Source organism: Serinus canaria, chromosome 2 (assembly GCF_022539315.1).
Source record: "Serinus canaria isolate serCan28SL12 chromosome 2, serCan2020, whole genome shotgun sequence".
Classification (NCBI taxonomy): domain Eukaryota; kingdom Metazoa; phylum Chordata; class Aves; order Passeriformes; family Fringillidae; genus Serinus; species Serinus canaria.
In genome coordinates, this window is record NC_066315.1 from 102,903,176 (window position 1) to 102,930,102 (window position 26,927).

The 26,927-nt window shown below is 41.6% G+C and overlaps 1 protein-coding gene across 2 annotated transcripts in view; it reads left to right on the forward strand.

Moving 5' to 3' along the window:
* DLGAP1 (DLG associated protein 1) overlaps positions 1 to 26,927 on the forward strand; it is a 134,037-nt gene that overhangs the window by 102,675 nt on the left and 4,435 nt on the right. For both annotated transcript variants that reach the window (XM_050971425.1, XM_030226659.2), the window contains 4 exons: positions 4,831 to 5,204; positions 8,439 to 8,530; positions 16,963 to 17,381; positions 26,232 to 26,323. In XM_050971425.1, coding sequence (XP_050827382.1) covers positions 4,831 to 5,204; positions 8,439 to 8,530; positions 16,963 to 17,381; positions 26,232 to 26,323 — 977 coding nt within the window. The remainder of the gene's footprint in view (positions 1 to 4,830; positions 5,205 to 8,438; positions 8,531 to 16,962; positions 17,382 to 26,231; positions 26,324 to 26,927) is intronic.

Below are 26,927 nucleotides of genomic sequence, written 5' to 3' on the forward strand. Positions count from 1 at the left end.
GAATCATTGACTCATAGAATGGTTTGGGTTGAAAGTGATCTTAAAGATCATCTCTTTCTAATCCCTGTGCCATGGGCAGGAACACCACCCACTAGACCAGGTTAATCAGGGTCCCATCCAAGTGGCTAGCCTTGAGCACTTCCAGGGGTGGCACATCTGTAACTCCTCTGGACAACCTCCAGTGCCTCACCACCCTTGGAGTCAATTCTGCTTAGCATCTAATTTAACCCTGCCCCTTTTCAGTTTAAAACCACTGCCCTTGTCCTGTCACTATCTGCTCATATAAAAAATCCCTCTCCCTCCTTCTTAAGATACTGAAAGGCCACAGTGAGGCCTTTGTGGAGCCCTCTCCAGGCTAAAAGTCCCCAGCTCTCTGAGCCTGCCTTCACAGAAGAGGTGCTTCAACCAACTGGTCATCTCCATGGCCCTCCCCTGGACCCACTCCAACGGGTCCAGGGGAGGGCCATGTTGTTCTTGGCCTGAGCAAATTGTGTCCTTTGTTGCTCCTTTCAAACGGTGGGGCTTGTGCTTTTTCTCAGAAGAAACACTATTATTTTACTTGAATTTGTACATTCATTTATTTTTGTTAATCAAGTTTATATAGGGCTACCAAGTTAGAAAGCTATTACTGATGTGTCTCATCACCTGAACTGTTCAAAGCACTGCATGAATTTGATCCCTTCTCAAATACTAATCTGCGTTGGGGTTCTCCTGAGCACCCATTCCCTCAGTGAAAAATTTGTGTTTGCATGCTGATGTTTATTCCTGAGGGCTCATCTCCCCTAGTGAGCATGTTTAAACAACTGAAGTACAATGAAACATTCAAATTCAAGCCTTTATTATTATGCAATCTGGGATTCTTTTTTTTTATCATTAGACTTCCTTCTGAACTGGGTGGTTGACACTCCCTGTTCCAAATTCCTGTCCCATGAGCTAGTTGTTTGGAAATACTGGCTAGGAAGACAAAAACCGTGGCTTCTCCTTTTTTTTTAATCCAAAGAAAGTGGTTTCTTTTCACTAGGTGTTTGGGATTAAACTGTAACCTGAAGGCAGTACAGAAATAGGGTAAAGATCAAAAGGAAATGGAGAGCATAACTTGGAGGACTGATGCACTGGAAACAGTGAGCCTGATTCAAAGTGGTCTGGCTGTCTGAGGATTTTTGTGCATGACTTAACTAGTTTCTGGATTAAACCTTGCATATGCCCTAGGAGAGGAATGTGTACCTGCTTCAGCAGCATGTGCTCTCTGGAAAAAACTGTGGAAACTAGTCCATGTTGTGTCAAACTGAGGTTCTTTTACTATTCAGAACAAGAGATTTCTGATTAACTCCATATCTAAACAATTTTAATGATTCACAGGACTACTTTGACTTGACTCTCCAGTCAGATCAGTTTCCATACAGAACTTCACTCCTTGATCTACGTCCAAAAACATATTTATGAGGGAATTTATACAGCCCTTTAAATTCACTTCCTTATGTGAATTGAAGTAGCTTTCATTGTTTGAAAGTTCCCTGTGTGTGAAGTGAGGATTCCTCCAAATTTTTCACCTGTCCTGTGGTCCTATCGTGCTCTCCCTCGGGGTCCTCCTGCCGGGCAGTCTGAGCCGCAGGAGAGCCGCAGAGCTGAGTGCAGGGGAAAACGCCGCATGGATGAGCTCTCTCTGCAGCGACTGAATGCTCAGCCTCTCCCGGCTGCACAAGGACAGCGCCAGCCTTTTGACAATTTTCTTGGGGAGGACTCGTTTTATTTTTCGGGCAGCTTAGCATTCAAAATACCGTGGCCACTTGAAGAGCCGCAGATGCTTCAGGTTGCCCTGACACAGGCTGCCAGGTACTTGAGCACGAAGAAGAGCTGCTGCCCCGAAAGGCTCTCGTTGCCTCAGCGGCTCGGAGGGCCCGGCCAGCTCCAAGGCTCTCATGGCTGAGCCTCAGCGGCTCGGAGGGCCCGGCCAGCTCCAAGGCTCTCACTGCCGTGCCTCAGCGGCTCGGAGGGCCCGGCCGGCTCCAAGGCTCTGACTGCCGTGCCTCAGCGGCTTGGAGGGCCCGGCCGGCTCCGGCGTTGGGAGCAGCTGTCTCCGACAGCGGCAGCGACCCCGCATTGTTTTTGTGTCGTTTCTGCAGAGGAGCGGCAGCAGGAGCTTACATCATTTCCAGTAATGAAGTGCCTGGGGTTCTTTTATGACTTGCACACTCTGCTTCTCTGGAGCTGTACAGTCTGTGCTGCGTGACTCCAGGAAACCGAGGATTTGTTTTGACTTGCTAAAAGAACGTTTTGCTATTTCTCTTTACAATTTCACCATGTGACTTGTCAGTTCTCTCCCCCTCTTAAGAATAACTTCAGATTTAATTAGCTGAGTGCAAACATCTTTCATGGCGGTGTGGATTATACTCCTCATTGAATACATTTACCAATGGAATGAAAGACAACTTAATCAGGCAATTCTGTATTTGTACTGCTGTGTCCAGAGAACATGGTAGTTGTCAATAGACAGTTGCTATTGACTTTCTTTCTAGTGCGGGATGCCTAGTGATGTGGGGAACCATCTTGTTAAGGCTTGCTTTTTGGTTTTGATGCTCTCTCTCCTACCTAAGACGCCTTTTCAAGTGTGTTTCATTATCATTTCCCTCTCTGCTATGTAAGAAAAATTATACTTACGTGCCATGCTGGGATGTACTGAAGGTGCTGGCATGTCCCCAGAAGCTCCCCAGTACCTTTCCTAGCATATTTTAAATAGTACAATTTATACTTTGCTGAATTGCAAAGTGGCATTGCTCGTGAACCTTTATTAGACAAGTTTGGCAGCAGCTTCCCAAAGTGTTACCTGGATAAGTGTGTGTGTGTGTGTGTGTGTGTGTGTGTGTGTGTGTGTGTGTGTGTGTGTGTGCACTTTGAATTCCTGTGTGCTGAATTTCAGATTGCATTTCCACAACTCGGAGAACATTCTCCTGACAATGAATCACCCACAATATTTCTGGGGTACCCTCACTCAAGCAGCAACCTCCACAATTCTCCATGAGTCCTGGAGTACACGACTGTGCTGCAGCAACAGCAGCTGGTTTACCTGCATATGCTGCCACAACAAATGCTTTTTGACAGGACCAAAAACAGTGACAAACAGCAAAACATTTATAATCCCCTTTGTAATACTGTCATCCTTTCTGTTAGTTCCAGGTATTGACCTTGTCATGAGCACTTTATAAAATACCTTTAAGTCTATTAAATATTCACTTCCCCAGAGTTAAAATTTGACAAGTCCATTTTTAGCCATCTCTTCTCTCAGACATGCCGTGGTTTCAGTTTGATTCTTCAGAAGTGAATCACAGTTTCAAAACCCTCACTACCTGAAACACTTTTTTTTTTCCATTAGTATTCAACATGTTTAATATTGGTTCAGACATGTTATCAGAAACTTATACTAGAGTCCTTTAAAAAAATCCTGTGTGATTTCATGCCCTGGAAACACCTTTCACACTGTAACTGTTCCTGCAGCTATGGGGAGATATGCAGCATATGGATGTGAGCTAGTCAAATTAATACCATAATGGCTCCTGGCTCGACAAGCAGGTACAGTGCAAACAGAGAGCAGAACAGCTGTAGCAGAGTTACCTTTTATGTGGGTGGCATAGACGTCTGCCAGTTAAAATGATCTGATGAATCATTTCTTGCCATATGATTACTGTTAATAAGAATTTATGTTAACAAGCTTGTGTCTGAACTTTGCACAGGTTCATGCCTGCATTTTATTTTGTAAAAAAATAGAGCATATCATGGTTGTTTTTTGTTCTTAATGGGCTTTCTTTCCTCCCTTGAAATCGTTCCAGGACTTCAGTAACGCAGAGCTGCCAACTAACCCTTAAAGGAAGATGTTTTAATCTCCATGTAGTGCTTTCTGTATGCAATTCTGTATATACAGAGCAATAGTTTAACCTGGAAACTTTGAGCTAAGCTTATCATTCCACATAGCAGCACTTGCAAAGAGAGCATGGCCTTCAAAATATGAACTTCTATTAAAGTCTTTGTTATTGCAAACATTTATACCTACACTTTACCACTGACTGACAGGTTTTAGCCATTGACTACATTACACTAACTCCCTGTGTGTAAAATCAAGCAATTTTTTTTTTCCAGAACTGATGTTATATTTATGGTGAGAAATTAGGCATGGCAAAATGTTTTTTTAAATATGTCCTCAGTAACTCGCAGAGCATTTTAAAGTATTTGAGAAGTCTGTGCAACAAGTGAGACATTTTATGGAAAGAAATACACAAGTCCAAGCATGGTGAGTGTTAATAAACTTTGATAAAGGATAATTTGAGAATCTCTTTTTCATCAGAAAAATGTGGTTTGAAATTCTGCATATAGTAGGACAGGGTAGAGAGACAGAAAACAATTGCTTGAAATAACGCTGCTTGAAATACAGTTTAGCTGGGATAAGTGGTTGGAGACATCATCCTTGTGAATCTTGCTTGGGAGCCATAGGCAGAACAAACGTTTTGGTGGAAGGTCTTGTTCCCATGGAACTTAGAACAGTTAGTAGAAAATATATTGAGGAAAACAGTCCTAAAAAGATTAAGGAGGAACTTGGCAAAGAGATACTCCCAATTTGCCCTACTAGCAATTCTGCCACTCACAGAGGAGGAATAGAAGACACTGATAAGCAAGGCATTACTATGGCACTTACATTGACTTTTGGGGGCACTTTGGCTAAGAGCCTCCTCCTTACCTCTGCTCTGTCCGCACTTATTGATGCTTTGAGATCACATTTGCACCCATTTTCCCCATTTTGTCAGCATCAATAAAACAAGAACTCTGCTATGTTTTTTCCAGTGTCATCCTGCATTACCACCTACAAGAAGACGCCGCCTCCAGTCCCACCGAGAACCACCACCAAACCCTTTATTTCCATCACAGCCCAGAGCAGCACAGAGTCTGCCCAAGATGCCTACATGGATGGGCATGGACAGAGGGGAGATATCATCAGCCAGTCTGGACTTAGCAACTCCACAGAAAGCCTGGACAGTATGAAGGCACTGACAGCTGCTATTGAAGCTGCCAATGCGCAGATCCACGGCCCTGCAAGCCAACATGTAGGGAACAATACTGCCACTGTCACCACCACCACAACCATTGCCACTGTTGCAGTAGAAGATAGGAAGAAGGACCTCTTCAAGAAAAACAGATGCTTATCTATTGGAATACAGGTACAGTACATGACATGCATTATATGCTTGCCATTGTTTTGGATTCCTACATCTGTTTTACTGCTCATTATACAGTGTTTTGTGTATTTTTCTTCTTGTCCTGACAGGTAGCTGTGTAGAACTTGCACCAGCATAATCATTCTGCATGGTACTAATGATGTTTTCCTAATTTATCATAAATACATCAGATGCAAGCATTTGTTTGAGTCTCTGTGCTGCTTGTTATTCAGCTCTGTTAAATTACACACATGAGCACTAATCTATGAATCATAACACAGCGGGGGTCAGAAAGGCATGAATTAAATCATTGAAAGGGAATGTGTAAAACAATGATTTACATTACACTACCACCAAAAATATATTTTCATCCAGCCTCACTGAATTAATTGTTACTGCTTATTCATGCATTTCATAATGACTGGTAGCCACTTGAATGAGGCAGCATTGTTCCTATCTCAACCTCAAGAACAGAAGATAAGTTCCTTCTGATTTGCCCTTGTTAAAGAAAATTACATTTTGTTACCTTTAGTGGAATGAAAGAAGAAAACTAACCCTGCCAAAGTTCATTCATGTTTACAGAAAGGACAAGAGTAAATAAACTAGTCTCGTGTAATCTGCTTTCCTAATTTATCTTTTCCATCCCTTACTCCCCCCCCAGAAAAAAAGATGTGCATAGGACTCCCAACTATCTGTTTGCAGAATTAGCTTTTGTAACAAAGTGCTTGAACTTAAAATCAACTGAGAATCAACACAAGTTTTGACAGGAGATGAATCTCAACCAAATACAATAGCAATCCACAGCTTATCGGCCTTCACAGGAAGACACAGTTTTTATCTTGCAGAAGGTGCTTGTAAGTACATCACTATGTGCCTGGACAGGCTTATCTGATTAGTAAAGTCTAAGAATTTACCATGAAATCTCTACATCACCCTGATGAGATAGATGAGAGGTGCTGTGCTAAAGTAAGCTATCCCAGGGGTAGCTGCTGGAGAAGCTGTGACTTTTCTCTCATTTCTTCTTGGAAGGGCAATAATAACTATTGCCTGTGGGTTCAGTCCACTGCCTTTGTTGTAGACTTTTTCTGCTTCACAGCTGTTTGTTTTGGTTTTATTCTGAAAGAAGGGATGATGATCAATGTTAAACACAGGAGAAAGATCCAGGTGGGACAAGGATAGAGAAAAACTCCTCTGTTAGGTATTCTCATTCCCAGCCAAGCCTAAGATGCCATTATATTATTGTAATCCCTTATTTCACCAATCCAAGAAACCAAGACTTCTTAGCAAAGACCCTGCAAAACAATGGGTACAAGGAAATAATTTCCATGGTTGCAGAAGCCAAAATGAACCATGGTAATGTGAGTCACAGTTCTTGAGAGATTATCTCCCTGCTATCTCTTCTTAAAGTGGTTACAAGTAACAAATGCTGCTTTTGAAAGGTATAGATGACTCGGTTTCCTGAGATCTGAAGAAAACAGACCTCCATATGCTCCTCAAGCTTTTGACAATCTTCCTCTTAAACTTTGAAGTTTACAGATGACGAGTATAACCACATGAAATAATCGTTAAATCTGGGAATGGTATGTGAGAGTCTGCCAAGGCAGGCTTTGTGTACAAACCAGTGAAGATGTGGTACAAACCACCTGAAGCTGGGATGACATGAAGCGAAACCCTCAGCAGTGATGCAGCCTTACAGGATTCCTGCCTGTGTGTGGTGCCACCCTCACAGCTGAGCACATCAATGAGCTTTTTAGAGTCAGACAGGCTTCACAGGTAAAAGAAACTGACTTTGCTAGTCTGCTGTCTGATCCATTTTGCAGCATCGTTGCACAAGCAGTCATGCTGGTACAGCTGAAGGGGTAGTGTAGGAGTAGAAATACCTTAAGATAGGTGTTGATGCCAGAAATTACTTCTCTTCTAAACAACTGCCCTAAAGGAGGTAGGTACACTGTCAGCCCTATGACTGGCAGTGGTCAGTCTCTCTTCACCGAGTAAAGGGAGCCTAGTTCAGGCTTAGTCTGAGCTCAGACTGAGTATACACCTTGGTGATAGTTCAACCCATCTCTGTAGAGCAGGACAAGCTGCAATTACCACAGGTATATTCTTGGTTTTCTTCCTCCTCTGCCAAATAAATCTAATGTGCACTTCTGGTGAACCTCCATGTGTGTCCTCTACACCCGTCAGTCACTCTTAGGACATTGCAAGCCTTTGCTGTAAATCTGCTGAGCAAACAAGCAAAGTCAAGCAAAGAAAAGCCTTTCCATCAAAAGGTTGCTTCACTCTGTCAGTTATGGGATTTAAGGTGTATTTATCTCCCCAGAACCCCAGTATCAAGGAAGTACTTCACCTCACAGAACAGCTTCTGTAACTCCCTTCCCTCACTGAGCACTTTTCCAGCACAGGTTGGTCAAGTGGCTCTCAACAAGAAGTTGCTGGTGGAACAGCCACTACAGCTGGATATTTTGCACACCCGTGGTCCGTTTGAGGCTACAGATCACTTCACAACACTGCTATGGCCCAAAAATTCTGTCTGCTGTAAAATGTATTTCTTGTATGACTATCCATATTATATATAGCATTGGGAATTAACAACTACACTGATTAGACCCAGAATATTGTGATTTTGTTCAAAGGCACATCTGTGGTTAAATTTTAACTTTATACCATTGGCACAAATCTCCTCATGGAGCTGGAGATGTGGGATGAAGTTCCAGCCTGTGCTCCTGGGAACCACCTGTTTGCAAGGTGAAGCAGTAAAGAAAATTAATCTAAGACTCATATCTGCTTTCTTAAAATCTTTTCTCTGCAGTGCTCTGATTTGAGGCACTAACATTTAAACAAAATAAACACCTGATATGAGTTCACATATGCATGCACGTATAGATAGAAGGTAAAATCAAACCGTGAGGCACAATGCCTGGAGTTACAGCTGCTCAGAGATATGCTCTAACAAATGTGAACATCCAGCCTCCATAAAATACCAGATAAAATCCATCTGCATGTTGCAGGGTGAATATTGTCTTACAAGAAATGCTTTATAGATTAAGAATAATGAATATTCACTAATAACATCAGAAAAGAGCACATCACAGAAAAACTGACTAGATGAAGGACCTCATGGTACAAGCTCTGTGTGCAGACACTCAGTAGTTAAGGTGCATAGAAACTGCAAGTAGCCAGCTGATATCTCTGCTAAAATACATTCTAATTACCTGTCATGTTTTGGGTTTTTGTAAGGTTGATGGTGCTGAAGAATCCACCATACCAGGTGATAATAAAGCAACCAGTAAGTTCCAGTCCATAGGAGTTCAAGTAGAGGAGGAGAAGTGGTGAGTAAAAGTTAATACTGTTCTTCTAAAGTAAATAATTATGCCACAACTAATTTTTAAGAGCCCTAGTTCCTGCACACATGACCACATAAACCTGCTTCCTGGATGAATTGTTAGATCACCCAGCTGAAAAGCTGAGTCTTATAATTGTTGTAGCTCTTGTTTTTCAGAGAATCCAGTGAGAAAAATGGAAGAGAAGTGCCACATATTTTGAGGTCTCATGTACTTTTAATGATCTCTTTTTCCCCAGAAAATCTTCCTAAGCAGTGAACAGAGTTGCAGCTGGAGTATTAGTATTGGGATGGCTGGAGCAGCATAGAACTGATGAGGAAAAGTTTACCTTGTTTTTCAGCAGAATAATTTCAGCCACATGCAGCAGTGCAGTGGCAGAGCCAAACTGAATGCTTTTATTCAGGTATCTCACCTAGACATCTCTGCATTACAATTGCTCCCTTGCAAAAAAAATTGTTGAGATTACAAAGCAAGCCTGTAAAACTCTGTTCTCCCTACAATCTCCCTACAATCAGTATATCCTGAGTTAGTAAACAAATATCCTCCAAGAAAAAAAAAATTAAAAAGAGAAAATAAACTAGAGCAGCTGTCTTAAAAGCTTATGTTTCTTATCTCATGACAAACTTGCAGGTACATTGCCGGGCAGCATAACTGTGCATAACACTTGGGACACATAAACTTTTTGAATGTGTGGCCACAACTGCAAATCTAATTTCCTTCCCAAAACTGGACTCAGTGGCTGAAGAAAAGCCAGACTCTCCCCTTGCATTTGAGCGTGCAGGCCTGCCCAGTGTTGCTGTGACTCCAAGCACCCACACAAATCTTGCTTCTCTTTTCTCAGGCCACTTGGGCACAGTGTGACTTTTAAATGCTGGAGTCACATCCTTGATAACGCTCAGTACCTCCTGTGTTACAGGCAAAGCCTCGGAGCAGTATGACTTGTCAGTGAGGGAAGTTATCCTTGTAATTTCTCCAAAAAAAACCTGGGTGCAGCAAATCCAAGCTGACAAAATTTAGGCCCTTTCCCCTTCTCTGGCCTGCTGACTGCAGGAGCCAGTGGAGACGTCCATTTTCACACCATTTTTTTCCTGCATCTGCTAAATATACTCAAAAATAGCAGGTGTCTCTATACCATTTTCGATTCAACCAAATCTCCCTGTAAAGTGGCAGAGCATTTTCCTGTGGTTTTAAAAGACTAAAGTGATTTCAGCAAAAAGAAACGTGATTTTGCAATGACCCTGCTAGGCTGTTACCAAGTTCCTCATTAACCTGCTGAAACATCTCTTGCTGGCAGACATTTCTTTATGTGTTAGACCTTAGCCCCATTTACCCTCAACTCTTCCAGCACTAGATAAATGAGCACATTAGAATGGATGCTGAAGGAACATTTCACTTCAGCCTGGGCACAAAGGAAATAACTACCCCAAAAGCCCAACCCTCCCCCTCCCCACAAAGAAAGAAAGAAAGAAATGGCTGTTTGTAAATACCTTACTTCCAAAGTCCTCTTTCTACGGCAGTTTTTATTGCTCCAGAGGAAAAGGTAAGATTTGCTTGTGAGAGTCTGCCCTGAGAAAGCAGTATTTCTGCATTACTTACTGACAGCAGTGTTTGGGGGTTTCCTTGCTGATAAAGTTGAGGTTGCTGCTGTTTGGAGCAGACGGGAAAGCAGCAATCTATCATGTACTTTCAGAAGTGAACTGCCTGATAAAGGACAGCCCCTAATCCTTAGAAAATGAGTGCACTCAAGACACAAAGGGCTTATCATCACAGTTGGGCACTCATACTCCTTTTTTTTTTTTTTTTTTCCCCATAACACAGCAAAGCACAATGTATTGATTATCTGTTACAGGAATAGAATTGTAAATACAGTACATTCTTCACTGTCCCTGCGCCATAACATCTGCAAAGCCTAAGAAAAGCCCTTTTTAGCTGGATCTGTGAGAAATTATTGTCTTTAAAAATATTCCAGAAATACTAAATAAATGTAAAATGAGAAGAATGACACAGCAGGAAGGATAAATACAGTAAATTGATCATGTTTCCTTGACAGTCTAAGCTATTAATTACAGTGTTACAAAACAATAAAGCTCTTTGCCTAATGCACCAAAAGCCTACCACAACTTTCAGTCTTCTTCTTGGCTTCCTGCTCTTTCCTTTCCCTTTCCGTCACCTCATACAATGTGATTCTCACACTAGGCAGTCTTACCTCCTCATGTCCTTTTAAATATTCCTTCTCCTGTGTTTGGACCAGGTAAGCAAAATGCTTTGCCTCCATTTCTTGGACAGAGCATCTTCACAAGACAGCTCTCTCTCTTCAGTCTTCTATCTCACCTCAGACCTTTCATTGGCCCTTCACTTTCTCATGGGTCTCCTGCCAAGACAAATGCCTCAGCCCTCCTCCTCCTCTTGTGCTGCTCAAAGGATAAATGTGCTTCCTGCTACCTGACCACATTACGACTGGATCCGTTGCTGCTGTTTATCTTATTCTCAGCTTTTATGCTGCTGGTTCTCAATAATATTTTTCAGACCCATTCCCTAACTGCAGCTCTGTGATTTCTAGCATTTATAGAGTAACTCTGTCCAGTAATTCTCTTGGAGAGAAATTGGTACCCATTTCTTTCAACCTCATGATCTTACTGCTGTTAGTCTTTTATATCTCACCTGACCTTCCCCATGATGCTGACAAAACCTGAACCAAAATGTTCTTCCATTTTTCCTTCCAGGGCAGTTTTGAAAAGTGTACCTAATGAAACTCATCCATGCAATCTCAGGGCACTTCAATTTCTGTCCATTTCTGTTTGTCCTTTCTTTCAACATGTAACTTCTTGACCTCAAGAGACCACCCTCCTCACTTAGAGAAGATAACTGAGTTGTTAAAAGTCAACCAGTTCTACTGAAGCAGAAAACAAAGAAATAATTTATTCTGCCAAAAACAATTAGCATGCATTCTTCTTGAACAAGGAGTTTTCAGACCCATGGCTCTGTAATCACTTTTAGTCTCTCTCGCAATTTATCTATTTATTTATTCCTCCTATTACATTCACACCATTTTGGAGGTGTGAATGTAATAGGAGGAAATCTCCAAGATTTCCTCCTCTTACATTCACACCTCCAAAATGGTCTCACTCATCCTTCTAGGTGTACCATCAGCTGGTAATTGTACCTGATTTGCCATCACAAGAATTTTTGAATACTGAAACAATGGTAGTTTCTAAAGGAAGAACACTGCTGTAGGAGACTGCAGTAGACAGATGGTCAATCTCCCTCTTCTCTGGTTTCTGGGGCACCAAGGAAGGTGCCCCCATATCTTGATGCACAAAAGTGTGTCTTACCACAAGATACACAAAGTACATCCTACCATAGCACACCTCTTGATATGGTATATAGTAGAATAATTTGAAATAGCAATATGGTAACATAAAGCAAACAAAAACAAAAACCCTGTCTCTTCCAGGAAAAAAAAAAAAACTCAAATTTTTGGATTTTGTTACTATATAAACTCATATTTTTCTGTTTTTTTCCTGTAGGTTTTTGGGTTTGGTTACTTACTGTCCAACAAAAAATGCTCAGCTTTTGGTGTTCTTCCCTAACTCTAACTCAAACTTCTCAACACTGTACTCTTTAGAACTTTCAAGTCTGTATTTTGGGTAAGCTAAGCAGGAAGTACATGATATGACATTTGGGGGATGTCCTGTGCAGGGTTAAGAGTTGGCCTTGATGATCCTTTTGGGTCCTTTGCAACTAAGAATATTCTGTGATTCTGTGAACTACTTGCATGGCTTTTCTCAGCAGCATTTTCTGGCTTCCGTGGTGGAAGCCATTCCAGTGACAAATTCTGAGGGTTGTAGGTTTCCCATCCCTGGAAACATTCAAGGACAGGCTGAACAGGGCTTGGAGTAACCTGATCTAGTTGAAGATGTGCCTGCCCATTGCAGGGAGGTTGGACTAGATTACCTTTAAATGTCCCTTGCAACCCACACCCATTCCTCTGGCAAGTCCCATCCTGGTGGGATTCATTCCCCACATCATCTCCCAACCTGTGCATGCTTGGAGGAGGAACTCCTGCTCTGCTCCACAAAAGGCAAAGCAGGCCCTGGCTCTGACAGGGCCAATCTCCTTCTCTGGCCACAGCTGCCTGTGAGCTGAGGGAATGCTCACAGTCCTGGTGGCTCCCAGCCAGCTGGTGGGCTGCTGCAAGCCTGGCCTTGGCAGAATTGGCCATGAATTTCTGATCACACCCTACTGGTTGGCAATAGCCCCCCTACACCAGACCAAGCCCTGGAGGGAGGCTGAGTGCTCCAGCCAGCATCTCTGCTCTGCAATGAAAAGGCCAAGAGTTAGGGAAAAAATAACCAATAAACCAGCCAGCTTAAAACAATGTGATTAGATGATCAGCTGCAAGGAATGGGGTTGGAGCAGGAATTTTGTTCCTGCCATTAGAAACACAGTACCCTATCTGCTAACTCCTTCTGCAGTTTGTTTTGTTCTGCTGACAGCAGCTGCAACCTTAGCAGAGAAGTCAGTGGGTAAAGTAAGGCTGAGTTTAACCTAAATGCCTGTGAGATTGACTATGCATCAGTTGGTTTGAAATTCAGATCTTTTCTGGAATTTTGGGTTTGAAGTTTTTTTAAGGAAGGAATTATCTAAATTGAATTGCAAACATGTTTAGAAAAGAAAGCCAAAGATTTAGAAGCTGAGGGTTGAATGCCAGCAAGTGACCACGTTGTTGTTCAAAACACATCATTCTGTTGTTCTCCATACTGGTTTATCCAGTCTCAGGTTTCATGGCTTTCTGCACCCTAGGCCAGATATCTGCTGCAGTTCTCTGAAGATGTAATTGTTACACCTTGTGCCTGCAGGGCACAATTGAGTGCAAAAGGGCCAAGCCTGAAAGCAGAAAATCAAACCTCTGTTTTGAACCTTTTCCATTTTTTTTTTTAAGGTAAACTTGTGAATGTTTTATATGGTAGAAGTAGGAAAAACTTTATCATTACCTTCTCATCTAGTATGGAGTTTTTAACTGTGAGCAAAGCAAAAAAGGCTCATTTGAGACACAAATGATACTTTGTAAGAGTAAGACATCCTGGAAGTGAGTGAGGAAGCTGTGTCAGAGACTAAAATTACCATCTATTAGGCATTTTATATAGATGAGTTGGAGGCAGGCAGATAGTAAGTGCCTTCCTACATTTCCATGTTATTCAAAATACGTTTCCTTGGAAGTATTTTTTTAATTTTGAACTGATTCTATTGCCAAGTTGTTTTTCTTTTGAAGACAGATAAGGTACATAATACAGTGCCAAGAAACTGTCATGCAAACCTGTAGCATACTATTATATAGATAAAACAAAGGCAAAAAAAGTAGGCCATTCTATTTCATTTGTTCAGCAGAGTCTGGGTTTGGTGGTACTGGCTCATACTGAACCCAGTAAGAGCACACTCCAGAAAGCCTTGAAATGTAGAGCTTCCAACAATACATCCTCCTGTCAAGCAGACTTTGATGCTTTCACATTTGGGTTTTGGCCCTACAGTGAAAAACCAGGGTGTTAACTGAAAACACGAGTGGTCATCTGAAACAGAAGAGTGTCAGCCTAGGGCACCAGAGAAGCAGAAGGTGGCTGTGACATGGAGGCAGGGACATGGAGAAGAGCAAGCCCAGACTAAGGCATGTGCTTTTCTCACCAGAACTATGGAAGGTGTGGAAAAGTACACTGTGTACTAATGCCTTGGCTCTCAATGAACCCTGACTAAATTACTAAAAAGAAATCCTCAGTCAGCATGTGCCTGTGTGAGCACACATGTTTTTGTGTGTGTGGTGTGTGTGTGTTATGTGTGTTTGTATATCTCAGTGCAGATAAGGGATTTGTCAGGTTGGTGGTCAAATTAAAGCAATTTCTAAAAAAAAAACCTAACATGGATTGGATTCACAATAGATTTTCACTGTAATGTAAGCCTAATGCTAGTGTCTCTCTAATCACTAATACTAGTATGACAGCTTTTCTCTGCCAGGCGCCCATAGCAGATACTTAGGAAAAGTATAAGGGAGAGTGTATAAAGTCTGTGAACTAAGCAGTAATTCTCCCAGTAGACAGTCCCAATATAGTATTCTGTTGTTCAGGAACTTCCAAAGCCAAATATGAGATGTATAATGGCTCTTCCTGTAAATTTGATCAAGTTCTCTTTGAATCTATATTTACCTTTACTTTTTGCAGGATTCCATGGCAATTTAATCACACATTATGTGAAGAAGCACTTCCTTTCATTAGATGTAGACCTTTAAACCTCTAAGTCTTGCAACTGGCTGCCTTCCTCCCACAGTTATTGCACTCAGAGAAATGGTGAAACATCCCCTAGTCAGAATTTCATAGATCTCCCATAGTCTTCTGCTCAGCCATGTTTTCTAAACCTTTTCTCCTGTGGAAGGGATTCCACCTCCCCAGTGACCTTTGTCCTCCCTTTCTAACTTTTTCTGCTATATCAGTCCATAACAAAATGCTTTTCTCTGCTTTCCAAAAGATAAATACTACCAAGCTGAAGATACTGCACACTCCTTATTTTTCAGTTTGCTGGTGCATATCATGCACAACTACAGTGGCACAACCATGACTTTTGTATCATTTAACATCTGTTATGAAAGAACTGCAGGCAGCAGACACTATGTTAAAATGCTTGGGATTATTTAAAAAATATGTATGCAATCTCTTATTAAAAGTTTTCCTGGAACTGGTGTGGCTGAGATGTTAATTTGAGCCTTCTTGTGCAGAGGAAGAAGGCTCAAATTAACATTTTTTTTTTTTTTTTATTGGAAGACCTTTCTCAACTCCCGTTTTGCTTTGCTCTACTCCACTCAAAGCCCCAGATCAACAGCCATTAATTTCCTCTATCAGCAGGACCAATTACAATCCCCCTTGAAGTTGTCCTGAGCTATCTGGATGCACCAGGTATATAGGACATGAAATTCTCCCTCAGCATCCTTCCATCTGCTCCCTCACCAGCTGCAGACTAAACACATTTGATGAAATTTTGCTCTCAGTTGTACTTGTCTAATTGGCTATTGCTCTTCAGTGGAAGGTGGAATATAAATGAAGGGAAGTGAAATGGTGCCCAGCATCCAGTTCCTCCATCTCTTCAGCATTTTCACTGCTGCTTGAGTGCAAACTAAAAACAGAACTGGCAATGGCAAAACAGCCAAAATATCACAGGGTAATTGGTCCTAACACTAGTTTCAAGTGTAAATGTGAGATTGAGAACAAATTGGAGACTAACTACCAACTGCATGAGTGCACAGGCATCCTGGATTTGTAAAAAGAAGAGATGGGAATTTCTCCCTATTCAGTTCACAACTGTTAATCTTGAACCCTAAATATTACTGATTTGAGGAACATCCATGGTTATTTTATGGTTCTACCTTCTTTTTCATCATGGGGCAAGACAGCAGTCTGCCTCACTTGTTTTCCACTCATACCTCCACAATTCACTGCTGATCAAATGGGCTTTCATTACCATCTCCTGCAACAACATTCCTCATTCCTTGTCTTTCACTCTTTATACTTCTCTGTGCTCCTCCTCTGTCAGCCTTTTCATTCAGACTGCAGAATCCGAAGTGCTGTTCACATAAAGAAAACCCACCCAACCCAAACCACCAAACCCCCTCTCTCCCCTGCTCGTGCCTTTGCCCTCATGCCCCAACAGAGGGGAACTCTGCAAAGTGAGAGGAAGCTGCCTACAGGAGAGGAGCATCACAAGGAGGGTAACACAGACAGGAGAGTGCTAGCTTTGGTGAAAAAGAGATCATTTTGAAACTGAAGTTTGAATGTGAAAAATAGAATGTCTGGACACTGGCAATGGGCACTAACATTGTGAAAGATGGCAGATATAAAATTATGAAGAGTAATTATGAAGAAGCAATAAAAATATTTATCTGAGTTAAAAGTACTCTTTTGTATAAATGGAATGTATATTATTACAAATGTAGTAGACTCATTGGTATCTTAGTGATTTCACATGTATGATTTTTAAATGTGGCTTGTGAGTTTGGATGTATAACTTCAAAGGGGTGTGAGTTAAAAATTTTGTAAGATAAACCACTTCTGAAAATTGGTCCCCTTTAACTTTTCATTAATCAGTAACGTAAAATCCTGAGCTACTGGCACTGTTAGGTCTCTCTTGAGCTGGCCTCTGGCTTTGGTAAATCACATAACAATTAGAGGTCCTTGTCTCAATAAACAGTGAGTTTGCATGGAAAAAGAGAGATGCTTGTTTGTTTGCTTATGCTGATCATTTCAAGAAAAAAACCACCTGAGTGTAGCACTGAGAGGTGTGACTGCCAGTCTTAGGAAGAGTGGCAGAATCTCAGGAAGTTCTTCCATGCCAAATTACCTAGAAAAAACTTTCTAAACATTTTCTGTTTGTGCTCTCCAAAGCTTTCGCAGGTTTACGCGATCTAATAGTGTAACAACAGCTGTGCAAGCAGACCTGGATTTCCATGAGAACTTTGAAATAATCGACCCTCAAGAGGACAATACATGTTCTGGACAAATATCAAGACAATTTTCTCGAGATGCAAGCACCTCTACCGTTAGCATACAAGGGTCAGGAAACCATTACCATGCATGTGCAGTGGATGATGACTTTGAGACAGATTTTGATCCGTCAATTTTACCTCCTCCTGACCCGTGGATTGACTCTATTACTGAAGATCCTCTAGAAGCTGTTCAAAGGTCAGTGTGCCCACGAGATGGCCACTGGTTTCTGAAGCTACTTCAGGCAGAGAGAGATCGTATGGAGGGTTGGTGCCAACAGATGGAGAGAGAAGAACGGGAAAACAACTTACCTGAGGACAGTAAGTATCCACACACAATAATATTGCAACTGCAAAGAAGTATTTAATATAGGTCAAATTCACTCCAGTGAATTCTGTATTGTGCCCTTTCTTATTCAGCTAATGAAGCTCTGGTTGTGATTCTCAAAAGGACTGTATGTATGTATATCATAACCCTTATTAAAGCTGACAGGGAATGCAAATGCTTGGTGCTTCTGAAACTCCAGTGGTACTCGTTTCTGGGATTGCATAGTTCAATGGATAACTAGGAGACTGTGGTTAGGGATCTTGTAGTATTAATGTTTCTTAACTCTTCTGTTTGAAATCACTTTTCATAACTTTAGACTATAGTTTAACAGATTGAAGTTCCTTTTAATTAAATTCATATTTCAGTTGCCTTTTCAGATGGTGATTGGCATGAGAGTATTTAGATGTTTCTCCCTACTGAAAGAGATTTCAGTTATGCTTCCAAATTGTCCCCCCTCTCTCTCTTCTCCTCTCCAGCCTCCCTACATCTCCCTTGCAGTTCTCATTTGCTTTGACCATCCCAATAAAAGAAGCTCTTCATATTGTGTGATAAAAAACCACACACATGAAACTACATCTCAGTTGTCACCACTGTCAGCAATATTAACCTACTTGTAAGGTAATAGGACTGTCTAGTAAACCTTCATTACTCGGAACTGTTGAGGGTTGAATAGTTCACATCTTATTCGTTTACTCTAATTAGGGAAGAAGGGCTGAGCATGTGTTTCCCAGTCCATATTTTTTTCTCCCAGTAAAAATAGAAGGGTTTTTTTCATTTATTTCTCTTACAAGGAACAGTACTATTGCTAGCTGTCAACTTTAGACAGACGTAAATCTGTGAACATACTCCTTGCAAATAAAGTTGTTTCAAGTTTTAGAAGTGAGCTTCTGGAAAGCACTAAGAAGCAGCTGCTTATAAATTCAGTTTTTATATAATTTAGACATGCCTAAACATATTTTCCTGGATATAAAAGTAATATTTTTCCAACTCCCAAATTAGCTTCTACCAAAGCAAGGACTATTACTTCAGCTTCAGCATTGCTTCTTAAAAATTTTTAACCTTTTCTCTCAAGAAGAGAGATGTTTGAATTCTTCTGAAATGTAAAGATTTTGATTTATGAAAATAATTAACACTGGAAAAAAAATTCTTAGAAATGCACAAGCTGTTTCTGCTGGACCTTTCCATTCAATCCAGTGAATGAAAAGATAGTCAAAGTTAGACAAAATTGTAAACAACTGGAAATTTATTTTAATGGCAAGTATAAGATAACCTGAATTTTAAGACATGTAAAGGTTTTATATTTATATAAAATTTATGTTATACAATAGGGTAACAATTTCTTCTGAAGAAAATATATGGAAGGTTTGATGTTAAAAGCAGATCCAGATTTGCCAAGTTCTAGAATTTTTGTATCTCATTTTTAACTCACATCATCAATGCATTCAAAAATCTCTTTGCAGATGTATCAGAGTAAAAGAGTTTCTGTAGTATGAAGAAATAAACCTTGTGAACTATGAGATTTTAGATTGAAAAAGAAGTGTGGACACATAACAAACAGGAAACACACAACTTTTATAAGTCATAACAACTTAGACAGGACATAAGGAAAACATACTCTATGATGAGGTGGTGAGGCACTGTAATGGGGTTGCCCAGGGAAGTTGTGGATGCCCCATCCCTGGAAGGGTTCAAGGACAGATGGATGACTTTGGGCAACCTGGTCTAGTGGAAGGTGTCCTTGCCCAAGGCAATGGGACTGAAACTGGATGATTTTAAAGGTCCTCTCTAACCCCAACTATGCTGTCATTCTATGAACTGATAATACTGAAAAAACCTATAAATATTTTATTTGTGCACCAAGGTAGTTGGTGCACCAATAAAGTCATAGGAAAAGAACATGAAGTGAATTTTAAAAGGCTGATAGATGCAGAAAATGCATATCTGAGACAGAATTGCATTTGAGAGACAAAATGCATATGAGAGACAGAATTGTCTCTCAGTGTCTTGGTGTCTTTGATATAAGATGATTTTAAAGGGCTCTTTGAGCAATCAATGGAAGGAGTCAGTTATAGGGAAGATAAAGGAAAGGTTAGGCTGGAATATTGGCTATTCCAAATGCCTCCTCACAGCACACCCAGCATATGTCCTGGCGCTTCTTGTGGTCACTGGAAATGGCAGGAGGAGAAGGGTCACCTGGGTTTGGTAGCCACTGTTGCAGCACTTGTTTCGGTGTGACACTGTCAGCTGCTGTGGCACGTGGCAGCTGCCTCCCACAGAGGCTGTGCAGGGCTTTCTGCTGTGCCTCAGCACGTCCCGCTCTACCTGGTGCCAAGGAAAAGCATATGGCCAGAGCCACTCTGCCCGCTCAGCAGTGCCAGGAACAAAAGCCTGGTTGTTACAAACCCTGCCCCAAAAAACATCTTTTTCATACATCTATACACTTTAAAGAGAGAGGGGAAAGGAGCAGAAGAGGTGCGTTTGCTTTGCTTTCCCTAATGAAACATAACCAGAGCGGGAAATGCAGCCTTTGTTTCCAACCTGACATCCCCAGCATGTGTTTGGCCAGATAACAAAATAAGGAGAACGTGTGATGAGCGAGGTTTTCTCGATGCCATGGCAGCTGACAGAGGGCTCATCCCCCCAGCGCTCCACGTAAAACGATCCACGCTTCCTCCAGACAATGCGGCCCTTGTGCGGAACAGCTGTCTCGGGGAGACGGCTCGCTGCTGTTTGACAGTAGCTTGTATGTTACATAGATACGTAGGGTATTATCTAGCTGGGAATGGATCTACCAGATGGGATTGAATGTTTCTAGCTGGGAAATGGAGTCTGCTGCTCTGTATAAAAACAAGCTGTGGTTCAGCGGCTGCATGATGAAATGCCAATATAGAGAGAAATGTGGCTTCCCTTCCGCCATGAATTATTTATTGGATAGTATATTCTGGTTGTATCTGAAATCATTTTCTGATAAAGCTGTAGCATGTGTGACAGGCAGATGAACACCAATCACACTTTAAACTAACATACTTGATGTGATTTCAGTGTATTTTGCAGTTACCAGGAAGTTGGCTACAAACTCTAGGTCTCTCATAAAAAAAAAAAGAAAAGATGTTACACATCTGAGGCTAAACACCTTGTGAGACTTGATTGACACTTTGGATCAGGCCTCAAGTGAAATCAACTGTTGATTTTTTTGTTTTTTCCTCAGCCATCTGCTTGCTCCTCCTACCTCTTCCCTGTAAAATTTCAAATAGTCGGAGCCTCACCACAGTTGTTGACTTTTGGCTCAGACTTCTATTGTCACCATTTACATACAAAATCAGCACCACCAGACCTGGCTCCCTGCACAGCTCTGACCATATTTTTTCCCAGCAGGGGTGGGCACAGGAACGTATTCCTAGGGCCTTGGCCTGTCTTTGGAGGGGTTTTCTGCTGTTGTTCGTATTGACCTTCTTGGAAGAACCAGAAAGCTTCCCCTGCCCCCCCTCCAGAAGTTTCTCTTTCACATGAGGTTGTACTGTGGCTTTGGTGTGAAGATAACCATCAGAAGCAAACAGCAGGCCTGATTCACCACAAGTCAGGTGTAATGTGGGTTTACTGGCAAGAAAAGCCAGGCCAATCATGTAAAAACTAAAACAGAAAACCAAGGCTCTCACAAGACCTGTCATTATAACTCTCTTGCATGTATACAGTAGCCCTCTGGGCTAGTGTGAATAAAGGTTGACCTCAAATCTGCAGGAACCTCATTGCTCAGGACCAGAGCCGCTACAAATTCATCCAGTTCTGGCAAATTATGCAGTGCTTACACACTGTCTGCTGTTTTGGTTTGTTTCAATTGTTCCAAAAGAAAACACAAAAAGTAAAGGTTAGATGTGAGAGAATAAAGTTTAGGAAAAGGCACATTTTTCATAATAGTTGTGCATGACAAAATAAAAAGAGACCCATGAGCTCACTCTCAGCCATAAGCACAGAAAACCATTTGCCATTCCTCTGCAGGGCTTCTCCAAGCAATCCTGGCCTCTGCTGTTCCGGGGAGTGAGACAGCCTCATCCTGCAGTGGGCTGGGACAGCCGTGCAGAGGGATGGTCACCAGCCTGACATTTGGCCGAGTCCTGATGGAATCCCCCTGGCTACGTGCCTCTGGCCATATGCCCAACTCATCCTTTTCTTGTTCTGGTTTTCTTTTGTCCCCAGAAGGGACTTCTCCATACACGAGGGTTTCTCAAAGGAAAGCCAGCAAGGAAAGCCCTACCAGTGCCCAGAGGCTAGCAAGGCAAAAAGTGAAATCCACAAGCAAGGAAATGAGCTAGTTAGGGAAAAAAAAATTAAATGTGCTAATAAAAGCCAAGTAAGTCAGAGAACACATGGAAACTACTTTAATCCAAATGAGAAGCATTTGCTCATGCAGACAGCCCTATTAATTTCAATGAGATCACTCCTCTAAGTATATATGACTCAAAGAAAGGACTGCTCCTTCCCTAGTTTGTTCCATTTGGCTGTTTTCTCCTTAACAGCTGAGCTTAAGACCTGAGCAGTAGCTTTAAGTTTGAATTTCCTGGCTTTTGTCATACTTGGCGTTATTTAAATGTAGCTCTGTCAACATGAATAGGCTAAAATGCTGGTCCATCCTGGCTTGGAAATGGATTGTGACAGCTCTGTGGCAGGATTGCTTCATATGCATAGTGCCCAGCCAACATCTGCAACGCAAATGTCAGGCTGTGTCCCTGTAATTTCAGCTATTGTTCCTGCCACTTGCTCCTGGGGCAATGAGCAAGTCCCGGTATTCTGTTCCCTAGCTTGGACCCTGCCTATCAACCAGGTGTTTTCACGTTAAGGGCATTTGATAGTCAGGAGTAGTTAAGTGCCTCCTTTGTCACTTGTTAGACCCTGGGGCCTGTCAAAGTTCAAATGCAAATACATCAGTTGGGGTTTTAAAACAGGTCCTATGCAATTCTTAGAACCAAGAGAAGCAAGAACTTACTACTTGAACAGCACAGAGTCCCAGTCTATTTTCAAGAATGTTTTAAAAGAAGAACATGTTGGGGGATTAAAGACACAAGGACACACTGTCATGTGTCTGTCCTAGAATAATATTCTGTGATTCCTAGATAAGATCAGTAATAGTGAGGAGGCATTCCACAGTAGCTGAATTCCATCAAAATAGCTATAAGTTCTTCAAGAATTGACATAATTGTCCATGTCTTAAGAAATGTCACAGGAGAGAACCAGATTTACAAAGAAGATAGGTCAAAGCAAGATGGGAGACAAAAAAAAAAAAGGGAAAAAATTCAAACTATTAAAACAAAACACTGCAGTACACACACGTCTCCCTCTGGGGAAGAGGTGACAGCAAAGCATATGATGGATGTTAATAATGTTGCTTAATGCATTACTGGAAGGCATTCAGATCCAACAGTGCTGAGTGTGCTGTATAGTCCTGTATGGAACAGAAAGCAGATATGAATAACATTATATAGGTGTTTTAAATCCATTATGATTGCATCTTGATGGGTTGGGATTTTTTGTTGCTTGGTTTTATATGTTTTCTTTGTATCCTATTAGCTGAACACATCAATTTGAATGTTTATGTGTTTTTCCTCCTGTACCCCATCTCCCTTCTGTTGATTCTTTTCTGATTTGTTTTGAGTATTATCTTTGTAATTCCATTTATTTTCTTGGTATTTGGCCTCAAACTTTGCAGGCTTTTCTTCTAAGAAAATCTATTGGTCTATTTTTGCTTTTGATTTTTCACTACACCTTGGCTTTTCTGTTGAGCACCAGAGATGTTGACTGAGTAAGCAAAATGAGCACTGTGCCTTGAAACACTAAAAGCAACGTGGGTTTGGAAACAAAACTTAGGCTATTGATAAGGCTTTGTGTCTTCTACAGACATTCCTTTCAGCTTTTTGTATGCTTTGTGTTTTGTCTTTTTTTCCCCCTAACTTCCGTGACAGAGTTGGTTGTTGACCAGTTGCACATTAACAGACCCCTTGCTTTTGAGGGGCGAGGAATCAGTGACACTTGACTAGATACAGCCACAGCTACAGCAGAAGTGGCAACAATAGAGAACAGCATCAGCATGCATCCCACAGTCAGCTGGGATGATGGTTTTTAGGCAAATAGCCAGTCACTAGGCAGCCAAGGACAAGGACTTCCTTTTCCCTCTGCTGAGATCTCTGAATATTAAGCTCTTCTTCCCCAAAAGAAAGAGGCACATTACCATCCATCATCAACAAGTTGTATATACATTTCTTCATCTTGGGATGTGATTTCCAAATCATTTGGTGCAGGTTTCCCGGAAAAGCTCACCTTTTTTTAATCTTTTTTCTTTTAATCCCAAGAAGTTGAGAGACTTTTTTCTCCCCTTCTCAAGTCTTGGGAAGCATCAGAGTGGCCTAACTCCAGATGAGGCAGCTGTTCCCAAATATACTCAGTGGGAAGAGTTTTCATAACAATGGGAACCACATGAAAGCTCTCTGGAGTAGCTCCTCCTACTATTGAAAAGTCCTTTCAGTTGAGTGGTTTGCATATTGGGTTGCATAAATGACTAGACACACCAAGGGGTCCATTTTCAGCACTGTGCGCATAGAATTAGACACGCAAGCCTTGCTAACAATAATTAGAGTTGTGTGCAAAACTCCCTGCGCAATATGCTGAAAATACTCTGCTTAGTGAATCTTCCAGCTCACGGCTATTTCCTGGCAGTGCTGAGCTGAGTTCTGGGAACAAAATGAAAGTCCGGGCTCTGTGTGTGTTCACAGAGCTCTCTCCTATAGGTTTGGAAAAAAAAATGTGAAAAGACTCTATTCCCTCCCCCTTTTTCCCCCACCCCCTTTGTATGTCTGAAGTATAAATGAACTCCACATCCCACTTTTCCTTCAGCAGCCTTGAGGAGTGAGCTTCGAGGCTGATGAAGGAAAAACCATTTGCCTTGAAGGAGGAGAACACAGATTTCATATAAATGTGTATCAGGTTTTGGTTATCATAAGTATTTGTGCCAGTCTGCTTAGCATGTGGCTACTCAAACCCTTGAAGAGGCCTTTCTCTTACCAAGCACTGGATGGTGGCATTCTGGTAGCCAGCACTGCAGCCAGTCACAGGACCAATGAAATGCTAAAAATCTTGTTAGAAGGGGTTATAGTAAAGTTGCATGTGTCTGTGTATGTGTGTATGTGTTTGTTTATTTATTTTTCATTGTGGTAAATCAAAATACTTAGCAGTATTTTCCCAGGGGAGCTCTGTTAATGCTGTATTAACTTTCATGCAAAAAGTGACTGTGCCCAAGGGATGGTGCAGAAGATGGCAGCTTAGGACTAGTATTTCTTCTAGGCTCTACCAGCTATTCACTCACCTTGAGCTGGCCACTTCATCTATCTGTTTTTCCTGTTCCTCCTTCACTTGTCTCTTATAACCAGGCTGTAAATTTGTCACAGAAAAGTTGCTGTGTCTATTTAAGGGCTGGGACAATACGAGTATCTCTGAGTAGAAATGTTAGCAAGAACTGTGACACAGTGGCTGCCAGCCATGTTTTTCATTAAGGAAGTGGTAATATTTAAAAAAAAAATTAATTTAAATTAGTTGTTTAATTGCTTGTTAACCAGAGAATTGGTCATAATAAGTTGTTTCAGCTGAGAGAGAACATTAATGAAGGAGTCAGACAAATCTGTGATGCCAACCTGGTTTTTTTAAAGACTTTTCTGAGCACTGGAAATCTCAAACAAATCGGTAGCTGCTTTCTTTCTCATAGCGTCATTTTTTTCACTCAGCAGTCCCTAAATTCACACTCTATTTTCTGGATTCACTGTGTTACTGCCAGCTGAGGCCATGTCTGCCTTTTTGCTGTGTCTCTGCATTCTTGCTTCTTTTTTCACACACACAAAGGTACACACATACACGTGTGTTCACACATATGTACAAGTACACACACACGGAGTCTCCCCCAGACCAGAACTCCCCAGGGAGCCCCTGAATGCACCAGTCTATGGCTTGCTTTTGGGCAGTGTATTCCCAACTACCCTTGTAAAATCCCAGTGTCTGAATGCAACCAAAACAGTGTGAGTTCCTGCTTTATTCAGAGGCATTTACTATAGGCTGTCTTCTGGTTCACTGCAGCCCTTCACAGCACTCGGTCAGCCCAAAGGGGCAAGAAGTACCCAGCTGTCTATACAAAGGAGTCCTCAGCCAGCTGCGCTAGGACTCTGACACCTCCCTCCAAATCAGCAGCAAGGAGGAGAGGCCAGGGTGCCATTGCTCCCTGAAGTATTCCTGGGCATTTGAATTCAAAGGCAGAATCAGCCTTGGGTTGTGCTCCTGGGAAGTACTCAGAAGGACCTGATGAGATTCACTGGCGTGCCCTAAAACAATCATCCCCTTTCTGGGGCTCTGATCAAGCAGCGCTCAGCTACACCTGACAATGAGGCCTGAGTTGCTAAGTCAGGTGGAGAAGCAAACAGGGTTTGAGAGCTGCATGTCCTTGTGCAGGGAGTGGGGTTTGTATTCAAAGCCTGAGCCTAGGTCATAGTGATAGGAGTGGTGACATTTCTGGTGAGCTTTCTATACAGCCTGCAGAGGCTTCTGATTAGCCACGTTTACACTGTCATTACAACTGGTCACAACTGGTCTCACTGGAGGAGTAAGAGTAAAATGCAGCAACCTTTTACATATTTTTTGCCTCGTGGAGATCTGACCTTAAACATTCTCAACTTTTCTCTTTTTGTGACTGAAAGATAACATACCTTTTGAAAGCCAGAGCTGGCTGCTGCACAGCTTTCTCCTCTCTTTTTATAGGCTTTATTTGCCTGCAGCAAAGAAAGCATTGTGACTTACTCTTCTTTTCCTCTCAGTTCTAGGGAAAATTCGAACTGCAGTGGGCAGTGCCCAGCTTCTCATGGCTCAGAAATTTTACCAGTTCAGAGAACTTTGTGAAGAAAACCTGGTATGTAATTTTTCTGCTAGATACTAATGTGTGCCTTTTACTAGCCCTGTGAATAATCCTACATAAACCAAACTGATTTTCTGACTAACATGGCAATTTTTCCAGTAAAGGCCCTGATATGAATTTGGGATTAACTCAGACTTGTCAGAGTCAGCATGAGTTTCACAATAGCTTGAGACCCTTAAAATAAAGGCAAAAAACTTTGGGTGAACAATCACTGAGGCTCTGCTACTGACTTTAGAGGAGCAAGGATCTGTCCCTTGACTCTTGAGTTCATGAGCACACAGATGGGTAAAACACCTTAAGGACTTTGAGGGTGGATCAAAAATCTCCTGAGCTGGGCTTTCCCAGGTGCTCCTGGGAAACAAGCTCCAGAGTTAAATTTTTCCTTGATGGAAAAATGCAACAGAAATTGGCTCTGTCTTAATTCTTAATATAAAAACTGAAAAAGCCTTCTGCTTGCACATCTTTGTGCAAATAACAGCCTACAACTGGGCAACCTGCTAGGGTCAAGCACTGCAAAACTAGGAATCAAAGTGTAATCTCTGGTCTCCTTATGATTCTAAAAGTATATATTTTATTGTTTTCAATAATTGCACCTTTC